The sequence below is a fragment of the Rosa chinensis genome, chromosome 4 (assembly GCF_002994745.2).
Source record: "Rosa chinensis cultivar Old Blush chromosome 4, RchiOBHm-V2, whole genome shotgun sequence".
In the NCBI taxonomy this organism is placed as follows: domain Eukaryota; kingdom Viridiplantae; phylum Streptophyta; class Magnoliopsida; order Rosales; family Rosaceae; genus Rosa; species Rosa chinensis.
This window is the reverse complement of record NC_037091.1, coordinates 13,875,116-13,886,395: the sequence shown is the minus strand read 5'-3', so window position 1 is coordinate 13,886,395 and position 11,280 is coordinate 13,875,116. Positions and strand designations below refer to the sequence as shown.

At 36.8% G+C, this 11,280-nt stretch overlaps 1 protein-coding gene across 1 annotated transcript; it reads left to right on the top strand.

Moving 5' to 3' along the window:
* Positions 1-1,690: 1,690 nt before the first annotated feature.
* LOC112198842 lies at positions 1,691-2,143 on the top strand. The gene has a single exon (XM_024339944.1). The coding sequence runs from the start codon at positions 1,691-1,693 to the stop codon at positions 2,141-2,143; it is 453 nt and encodes a 150-aa protein (XP_024195712.1).
* Positions 2,144-11,280: the final 9,137 nt, after the last annotated feature.

Below are 11,280 nucleotides of genomic sequence, written 5' to 3'. Positions count from 1 at the left end.
TTTTATGTTGACTCAGATTATGATCTTAATGCTAATGAGTTTGATGATGTGGAGTATAAAGAAAATGTCTCTGAACCAAGGGTTGTTCCAGAATTTGATGAGATGGGTTTCAGTGGCTACTACTCAGATGAAGCATATGATTCAGATAAGTTGAATAGCTTAAGTGGAAGTGAGACTGATGAAGATGAAGATGGAAATCCAGTTCTAAAGAAGGGACTTAAGGGAGTGAAGATCAGACCTTGGATCAGATCTGGTGATCTGAAAAATCCTAAGTTTAGGTTAGGTCTAGCATTCCCAAATTCAGAGCAATTGAAGGAAGCTGTAAGAGAGTATGCTATCAGAAATTAACTTGGGCTATGGTTTGAAAACATTCAAAGAAGAAGATAGAGGTGAATTGTCAATGGGACTGCCCATTTAGGTTGTATGCTAGCACAACTAAAGGTGAGGGTGAGACCTTGATTATCAAGACTCTGAACAACAAGCATAACTGCAATCCGGTGGAAACAAGTCATTTTTTGACTTATAGGAGAATAGCTCAAGAGGTAGCTGAAGATCTTTTGGTGGATGAGAATTGATCAAGGAAAGGCATCCACAAACACATTGAGAAGAAATTTAAGTTGGACGTGGGTGTGTAGACAATATCTAGAGCAAAAAGAGCTGCCAAAAGGATGAATGAGGGCCACTATATTAAGCAGTACAACAAGCTTGCTGCATATAGGAAGGAGCTGTTGAGAAGCAACCCTGGATCAACTGTGGAAATCAAGACTTAAATGGATGGTCCTGTGAGGAGGTTTCATAGGATGTACATATGCTTTGCAGCATGCAAGGAGGGTTGGATGAATGGTTGCATGCCTTTTATAGGCTTGGATGGTGCTCACCTAAAGGGGTCTCACCCTGGATAACTTTTAATAGCCATTGGCATAGATGCTAACAATGGGATATTCCCAATTGCATTTGCCATAGTTGAGGTTGAGAACAAAGAGACTTGGACACGATTCCTTGAATATCTGAAGTGGGATCTCAGAATAGAAAGGGACAGCAGTTACACATTTATGACTGATAAGCAAAAGGGGCTGGGAAATGCCATTGCAGGTTAGTATTTGTGCATCTAAGTGTTGAGATAACAGTTTGTTGTTTATTAATGCACTTGAGATATGGAGTTCTAACTATCTCTTTATGCATGTTTCAGGTTTATTTCCAAATGCAGAGCACAAGCATTATGTTAGGCACCTTTACAATAACTTCAAGGCAAAGCATCCAAGAGAGGGGCTTAAACAGCTGGTTTAGAATGCTGCCAGATCAAGTACTGTGGTCTGGTATAACAGACACATGGAGGAGCTGAGGGTGTTGAGTGAGCAAGCATGGAGGTGATTTGAAGACAAGAACCCTGCACAGTGGAGTAGGGCCTATTTCAGATATGAGTCCAAGTGTGACATCCTGCTAAACAACTTGTGTGAGTCCTTTAATTCAGCCATACTACCTGCTAGGGATAACCCTATTATCACTATGTTGGAAAAGATTAGGATGGACATGATGGTTAGGAATACAAATAGAAGGGTTGTTTGTGAGAGGTGGAGGATTTAGTTGTCCTAGGATTAAAAAGATAATAGACAAGATTGGGTAAAGGGCTACATGCTATAGAGCTCATAGAAGTGGGGAATTTATCTTTTAAATTACTAGAAGTGGTGACATGGGCAGTAAGCATGCTGTAGATTTAGGACTCCATACATGCACCTACAAGAGGTGGCAGCTCAGTGGCATACCATGTGTGCATGCTATATGTGCAATCAAGTTCAAGAAGCAGAAGGCAACCTTGTACTATGATGACTACCTCATGCCTTCATCTTATTTGGAGTCCTACAACCCAATCATATATCCAATTGCAAGGGAGGATGATTGGGAGCCAGTTGACTATCCCATTGCACCTCCACCTTTTAAGGTGCAGCCTGGTAGGCCTAAGATGAAGAGGCATAAGGAACCAGGAGAGAAGGAAAAGGCCCCACCACCACCTGCTCCTAAAGAGGGTAAACTGCCTAAAACTGGGATCAAGATGTCTTGCAAGATATGTGGCCAGCAAGGACACAACAAATTGGATTGTCCTGTAACAAAGGCAAAAAAGGCAGCTGCAACTGTGAGTTCATGAACCTCTTATGAATCTTTAGCTAAAATGCTTCTATACACTATGCCAAAAACTGCATCACACTACACTTTTTAGACAACGAAAAAAAAATTTCCGTTGTGTGATCACTGAAAGTGCTTCACACAACATGTTTAATGAGATTGGCGTTGTATAAGGAGGTCATACATCAATTTTTTTGGGTCCAAGATTATTGTACAACAGTTTTAAGGATTTGTCTGTTGTCTGAATGTAAAAAAAATTTCCCCCTCACCTTACTCAAATTTGGGTCGAAATTTTGACTCACCTTGTACAACAGTATAGTTGTATATGTTGTATGAGCAAAATATCATACAACACATTTTTTATTTGTGTTGTGCAAGTCTGGAAGAAATTAGATGTTCACAAACTAGTGCCAAAATGGCCAATTTTTAGGTGAAATGCAGGTCATAATTGTAAGATCCTACAACGGAATTGCCTATTTTTGTTGTGTGAATGTGCCTAGGCGGGAGAAATGAGTTTTTGATTTGCACTAGGCGGGAGATTTGCTTGTTGGGTCCCTCTAGGCAGTGCCTCAATTGTGACTCGCCTCACTCTCGACACGCCCAGACCCAAAATCAAAACCCTTACTTGACTCGCCTCACACTCGACAGACCCAGAACCAAAACTAAAACCAAAACCCTCACTCTCGACAGATTCTCACCCTCTTGACAAAGCCTATAGCCAAAACCTCACTCTTCTCTCTAACCAAAGTCTCATCTCTCCACTGGAAAACTCATTGAGTCAATTCAGCCTCTCCAACCAAGTCAACCCGGGCGGAAACTCACCGGATAACTCATTCCCTTGGAGGTAAAGATTCTGAAGCGCTGTTGGCGAACGGGTGAGCTTATTGGAGCGAAGACTCAGAACTCCTCAAGTCTAGTAAAACCCTAGAAATTTTGAGAAAGCAAACTCAGTCTCTCTCTCTCTCTCTCACTGTGGACGACGAGAGCTCGCTCTTCCCATTTGATTTCAGAGCCGAGGTATGAAATCCTTAACACCCATTTGATTTCTCTCTCCTTTATCTGTTTCCTCATTAATTGTTCTTTGAAATCTGCATTCCAAACGAAATTTCAGATTAGATGAATTTTTCTGTTTTGTGTAATTTTAGATCTGTGTAGATCTGGAGATTTAGAGGTAGGGGCGTTTGGGTTAATGGATATATTGGGGGTTTTCGATATCACTACAGAGTTTTCTTTTTTGTGGCAAATCTTGATCTACAGAGTGTGAGGTGCGTAGTTTGGGAATTGTCCTGAAATGAAAGTGCTTTTGGTTTTAATGTGAAATGAATTTGGAGTATGTTATCTGCGTTGTTTTGCTGGCTTTGAACATTATGATGATAGAGTGGTTTAGTGTTACTGCAACTAAAAGTATGATTTTATATGTTAGTTCAATCATTCACAAGCCCAGAAGCTGAATTCAGATATTTCTCCTCACAGTGCTGGTAAGCGTGTGTTTGGGTTTTTTTTTCTTTTTCTTTTTCTTTTTTCAAAACTGAGAATGGATGTTTCCTTTATCTGCATTTTCAATGGCTTTGAAAGCAACATGAAAAGAGGTGTTGTAAGGATAATTGGTATGAAGTATGGGGTGTGGGACACTATGTTGTTTTGAATTTTGATGGCTTAGTTTCAAATTGCTTTGGCTTGCTCAGTTTCTGCGGTGAGATTGATGAGAATAGAGATCGAAGGTGCTTTTGTTGATCTTCTCAATGAGAAAGGGAAGGGCTCTGGTGAAAACGAGATGAGATATGTTGAAAGAACTCCCGGGTTTTGCACACGAGATAGAAGATCGTGATTTTAGACTGGTCAGCTCTCCGTTCCTCTTATCTTTATTGCACTACAAGTTTGTTAGGTACTATAACAAGGTCTACCTGTAAATGGGGTTTGAATTATGAAGCATAAATGTTATAGGTGAAAATGAATATGGATTTTATCCTGGTTTCTTGAAGCTCAAATAGCACTGAAGTCTTGGAGGTTTAATTATATTTTCTTTTCAATTCCACTGTGTAAGTCACGATATTGTTATATTGCTTTCTTAGTTTTTTTCATGTAAGCATAAGTGATAATGGCTAATGATAGAGCACAGCGACCAAACATTATTGAATTTACAATAGTATGAGTCTGACAGGTTCAGAAACAAGTAGGAGAAAAAATTTATAAGGCACAATGTTTGTCATGGTGATTTTCATATAGCTCAATGTAGTTATATTATGTCTATTTTTTGGTGAATGAAAAAATGATGAAGGCTACTATTCAGTGTTTTGTTATAACACTTTCTACCATGTGCCATGTGGATATAGAATCTGAGCAAAATGTTTGGATTATAGAGAATTTTGTCTTTGATTTTTGTTTTTCTGGATTCTATTACTTAATCTTAGTATTGACTATTCATATTCTCTTTTGGTTTCTTTTTTTTGGTAAACAAAGGCAAGATCTAGCTCTCACCATGCAACTTGGTCATTACTGATTTGGATTTGTAATGGATGATATGGTTTGTCTATCAGCCTATTGTTTTCTTATTATTAGCTTCTTTGTGCACCCTTCTTATTCTATAATGAAACCCCAGCCCTAGCTAGCCTGCATTAGGAATGTAGACTATTTTTTGCCACTCTACTTCTTTTGTCAGTGATCTTTAGAAGATATGCACATTTCAATGTATATTTGAAACTTAACCAAGCATAGAGCACCTATAATACTCATTTAGGCTATTCACATTTTCAGGTGTCCAAAGGATTCTGGTGATGATCGATCTTTCCATTGCTTTCTTTCTATCAGTTGGTAGTGAAAGTCTCGGCCTTTTCTCTTTTGCAGGACAATGGCGATTACAACCCCTTCATCAAATGTGACTGTTCTGATAATGTCATTTGCCACATTACCCTACTGTAATTTAGTCTCTTAATTATGTTCTTACATAAGTTTAAGTGCAGCTAGCTCTTGGTTTTTGCTATCTTTGTTTGTTGTTTGATATCAAACATTATCTGTTTGTTAATTGGATTAGGGAATGAGTTTGAATTATTTAATCTTGTCTTATTTCTGCATAACTTCCCACTCCTCCCGAAAAATCAAGTAAAATGAAGGAAATGCTTAGTCCATCAGTGCACTTTCGAATAAAGTTCATGTATGGCTATATTGATTGAAAAAAAAATTGTTTTAGTACAAGCATATTGTGCTTCATTACATATATATGGAGCGACTGCAAACATTGTCTATATTGATGTTTTTTATCATCCAATTTCAATTTCAATTGTAACAGGTTCGCCTCCAAAATTTGATTGCTAAACTAAAGCAACCGAGAGGGATGTCTATGATTTCTTCTCCTTCTCGGGCTCAATTGAAATGTTTTGGTGGTTGGTTATTGTTGGAGGATCATGGATGTGTATGATTTCTTTAGCCTCTAGCTTATTTCAGATGGATTTCGGTTAGTTATTGTTGAATTATACTGCAAGTGTTTGTTTCTTCTGTTGCTATGAGTCTTCCATCAGTTTCTGTTACTAATTCGATCTCTTTGGGTATTTCAGGCATTTGAGGGAGTTATACCAAGTAGATCCTGCAAGTTATATGCTGGCCATTTTCAGAAATGATGCTCTTAGGGAGCTTTCTTCTCCAGGGAAGAGTGGCAGCTTCTTTTACTTGACTCAGGATGATAGATTCATGATAAAGACTGTCAAAAAATCGAAAGTCAAGGTTAGTTGCTACCTGTTTCACTTCTATCTTTCTGACTTTTACTTTTCTGGCAACAAAAGTACATGAAATTTGGCTAGTACATGTTTTGCTTGTTTTACTGAAATTTGGCTATTTTCTTCTTGCCGATCAAGAGAATGACTTGGTTGAACGATTCATGAATGTATTTATGAATGTCAAGATATCAAGGTAAATTGTCTTGAAGTTTAAATTTCCCCCCTTGATAAACGAACAATGATTAACCTTTTATGTGCACAATAAGATGTTAGCACTTGGTAAGTCTTGTTCTGTCATGAACAACACTGTTACATCCAACCTTCTTTATTCTTTCTTTTCAGGTTTCCTCTTGTTTATTGTGGAATTCCATTTGAATTCCACCAGAATGTGTTTTATTATGAAGTGAAGAGATCTGGATCATAACTTCTCTACATTCTTGTAAAATGTCAGCAACAGTTCATATGCAGCTAAGTAAATATAGTCACTTGACTCAATTTCTCATAACTTTGTTATCATGTCCATGCCTCATTCACCAAAATGATTAACTAATCCTTCTGATATAATAAACTGATTTCAGTGGGAGAGGAAATGCAGCAGCCAATACACCCAACCGGATATTGATCGAGTGCGAAATGAGTGAGGGAAGTTTGTTGTCAACACATATGTGCATGAGCCATGAAGTAGCGCGCTTGTTGCTGGTCCATTTTGCTAAGGAAAGCATCTTTTTTTGTGTTTCTCTACTGGTACATTGTCATGCACCATGTGTTGCATGTTTTGGAACAATGGATATATATGTATAAGATTTTTAATGTCCCAAGTAGATGGGCATGCACTAGAATGCTTTTCTTGTTTAAAATGTAGGGTTCAATGATTAGTGGTTTGCAATGTTTAATTTGATGGTTTGCAATGTTTATATTTGGTATGTAAATGGATCAAATGCACAATTTAATTCAGGAATGGAATCTATTCAAATAATCAGACAACAGAACAAATAATGATAACTGTCGATTGTCTGAATGGCAAAAAATGGGGACAAATCACACTGCAATCATTTATATCATACATCGGTTTTTAACAAATCACTGTCTTCTAATCTACACTCACACAACAGAAGCAATTAAACTCTATTGTCGCAAAGTTAATCAGACAACAGAAGAAATTGAATTATGTTGTCCCAAAGGTAATCAGACAACAGATATAGTCTAAGTACTGAAGTTTGAATATCAGTCAGACAACACACAAAATAAAAGTCTGTTGTCTGAGAAGCTCAACATACAACAGCTTCAAAACTAGCACTGTTGTGAGAAGGCAGCGCCGCACCTGCCGCGCAGCTGCGCCTGGCATCTGCCTAGCCACCTGCCGAGACATCACACAACAGTTATAACACATACCCATTGCCTGTTTGTTTCTCAGACAACTGTGTTCCACCGGTGTCTGAATTTTCAACAGACAACGGCTCGCTCTACAACGGTGGCACTCCAAATCAGACAACAGTTTTTGTCTGTCGTCTGATAAGTTTTTTGGCATAGTGATATTATCACTAACTAAACTAATTGATTGAAACAGGGACAGGGAACCTCAAGTGGAGCTGGAAGTAAGAAAAGGCAGAGAAACCAAGTTTGTGTTTCTGAACCTTATATGCATCTTTTAGCTGGTTATGTTGAAACAAAGGAATTATGTTGGTATGCATTTTTTGCTGGTTATGTTCAAACAAATGAATTGAGTTGGTATGCATTTTATGCTAGTTGTGTTGAAACAAATGAATATATTGAACACAATGAAGGCCATTATGTATGGTTATGTTGTTCTGATGGTAATTGTTGGTGATTTGTTGGCTTCTATGATTCATTTATAGGTTAAAAGAGCCCCTGCCCCTAAGAGGAGCACTAATGTGAAGAATCAAGTCATAAGATCCAGGAAAACATGGAAGAAATTGAAGACCACAGTAGACAGTACTTCTCGTCCCACTGTTGGTGCCTCAACTTCCCAATCTACTCACCAACCTCCTACCCAAAGTAGCCAGAATCCTATAGCAAGAGGTGCTGCAAGGAAGAGTCAAAGGAATGCAATAAGAAGTCCTCAAGGAAATCCAACAAGAGGTCCTAACAAAGGTGCATCAGAGCTTGTACAAACCAACTAGCCTTCCCTTTGAATATGCTGGATTTTAAATCATTGTTGGTTGTTCTAATCTCTCTTAGCTTTCATTTTCCAAGAACTGTTCCTCTTATGTGTATGTGTTTTGAGTGATGGACAAATTATGTGTATTGTTGAATCAGTATTGATGTTTATTTCTGAGCATCTTTTCCTTACTACAGTAACAAATTAAGCAGTTTAGTTACATGCACCTGATTGTTGCTTATTCATGTTTCATTATTTTTCATTGATGGTGTCATTCAATTAGGTTGAAATGTAGTGAAATCATTTTTTTCAATTGTCCAAATAAAGTCAGGTCAGTTGCCTTTCACAATTGAGATGTTTTGGAGGGAAAATCACAAGGGGAACAGTTAAATATGGAGGGAAAACTTGGTGGGCCCAATCAAATTTGGAGGCAATCAAGTCTCGGTCGAACCATGGGGTATTTCTGTCATTGCGCTTATCTTTTGGATGACACATCAACATTTAGACGAAGCCGTCACGGAATTTGGACGGAGGGACTACGTTTATACGAAATTGGGACTTCAGGTATCACATTGGTATACATGAGAGTCTGGGTATCACGTTGGCTTTAGCACCTAAGTTCAGGCACTGACACTGAATTTTTCTCTGATTGTTGTTTAACTTGTTTTTCACTTATACAAAGGTAAGTCTACCACTTATGAATCACATGGTTTGCTAATTTCCAGTTGTTCACATATGTAAGCAATTATGGCTGTTATAGTAGACGTCAAGTTCTTATTCTAAACTGGTTTGATAGGTCGTGCTTTGCTGAGGGTTTTTTTTACATTGACCTGCGTTATTGAAAAAAAAAAAAAAACAGTGTTCATATCAATATAAAGGTGTATTATAAACTCATTTATCTGTCCATAAAAGGCTTGAATACCTCAGTCAGAAGCAATTCAAAAAAATAGGAATTTGATTCGCTCGGGATAAAATTTTGTGCAACAAATATACCAATGGTAGGAACGGTGATAATGATTTCCCTAAGTTAAGCTTATATAAAATGGTGGTCTCACCAGCGGTATAAAGATCGACCATAAGAATACGCATATCTCACCAGCGGCATAAAGATCTACCATAGGAATACGCATCTCTTCTTAGCAAAAATCCTACTAAAAAATTTGGTGAAAGACATCCCCATCTTATATCTGAAACAATCCATATAAACCAAATTATGTTAGAAAGACATAAACCCATTCTTTTCCAACAAAGGTCTCGTAGACCACTAATCACAGACAAATATTGCATCCATGGAAGACAAATCTCAGTAGCATAAACAAATAAACAACTTCTTTTTATTTTTTTTTCAATACGAATTTATCTGTTACTGTCAAGAAAATGAAAACAAAACTTTTTATATACATTATACAGTTTTTCGATGATTATATGCAATATATAGAACTTTAGATTTTCTCATTTTTATAAGCATAAATCTTAAAATAGTAAATAATGTCCATGGCAATATAGTAAATCCCTAAAAATGGAAGGGCAAAAGAGTCGTGCCACTTTTCATTCAATAGTAACCTTCCTCATTTTACTTTAGTGTATAAACTAGCAATGTTGCCCGCACTTTGCTGCGAGATTTGGAGCTAATTCTCCCGTGCGATGGTGCGGGTTTTTTTTAGGATGATAATTTTGAGCAAAGATTTACTTCAAAATTGAACTAAAATCAACCACTATATAATGGAACAATTACTTGCTTGGAACTGAAACTGAGAGCATAGCTTGTACACATAAAAATATGATGTACATCATATTACAATTGAGCAAGTAGAGAGAGATTTCATGGATTGCAGCTTTAAGAAAATCAATGAAGCCCATCATATTGGTCAGTGTTCAACTTTTTCGGTCTCCATATCCTTGTAAGTTATTGCTGTGTCCATCTACAATAAAAGAGTAAATATGAGTAGTTAGTTTTTTTGTATCAAGTTCAGTATATTAACTTGAATGGTAACTTTTCTTAACATTTTCAATTATACTTATGTCTTTGTTAGATAAATACTTGCCATGATTACAAAGGCCAAAATCAAAATTTAGCTTTAACAAAGATAAACAACATTCTTTATGGGTCATTAATCCTAGAAGCAGAATTCACAACTTCTGTATCTACACAGTTATGAATGAGAGGTGCACATAAGATGCAGTAAATTTATAGTTGTGCTTTGTGTATCTGACTCACACAGTCACACATAACGTAGCACATCATAATTAAAGGAAAAAAAGTTGTGCTTAACAACATAACAAAATTTCATAAAATCTAAAATCACACAAAAAAAAAGCATATTGCCTCAGATAGAGACTTCTGGAAAAGTATGAGGTCGGTTGTAATATAGAAGAAATGTATAGAAGCATGGCAACCCGTAATTAGAAGAAGAAAAGAAGGGCAATAGCGTCATTCAATTCGGGCTCGAATGAACAGAAGCACAGTGCGACGTTCTTTAGATATATGTATAATGTTAATTAGTTATTTTACATGCCAAGTATATAAAGCAATCATGTACAAGAGATTCCAATAATTGAAGACTTTTTTTTTTTTTTGAAGATTACGATTGGTTCAACGATTCTGAAGTCGTTTTTTTTAATAGATTATTAAGAGATACCTCCTATACTAATTTCTCTCAAGTCTCTTTTTATTCATTATGATCGGTTTGCCTACGAACTTCTCTTGAATAAATAGGAAAACTATAATATTTGTTGATTACTAGCAACTCATAATTATGCTACTTAAGATTGGATGCGTAGCTCGACTTACTAGCTAGACAACTCAACAACCAGCTCTTGTAAGTTGTAACTCCTACTAACTTCAGCTACAATGCTATGGAGAGAGCCAGTGCACTGCATTTTGTATTTGAAAACTTATTATATATTTTAGTTCATGTGAATTTGTAGCATTCAAATATATCCCCATTAAAATTAGTTTCTAACTCGAGCCGCTACTGTTACCGGCTTAGTAACAATAGCAGGCAGGCGATCAATTTTAATATATGAATAATTTACACTTTCAACATTGGGGATATGGCTGTAAATTGGCTCTATCCCAATTGAATTCGACTCGTAGTCGGCTTGTTTGAGGTCATCTTGTAAAAGATAAAGAGAATAAAAAGAAAACACATCAAGTACAATGACATACCTCAAAGTATCTAATCATCTGCTACCTACAAGTATCAACTCTACATACTATTTCTCCATTCTGCACCACCTTGAAACATGAAAACGTAAACAATAGCATATATGTATAAATCAGCAAGTAGTACGATCACTAATCAAAGAAGAAATGCTAACCATCACAGT

Coding starts and splice junctions, on each gene's coding strand:
- LOC112198842 (XM_024339944.1), top strand. CDS start 1,691: ATGGGCAGTAAGCATGCTGTAGATTTAGGACTCCATACATGCACCTAC.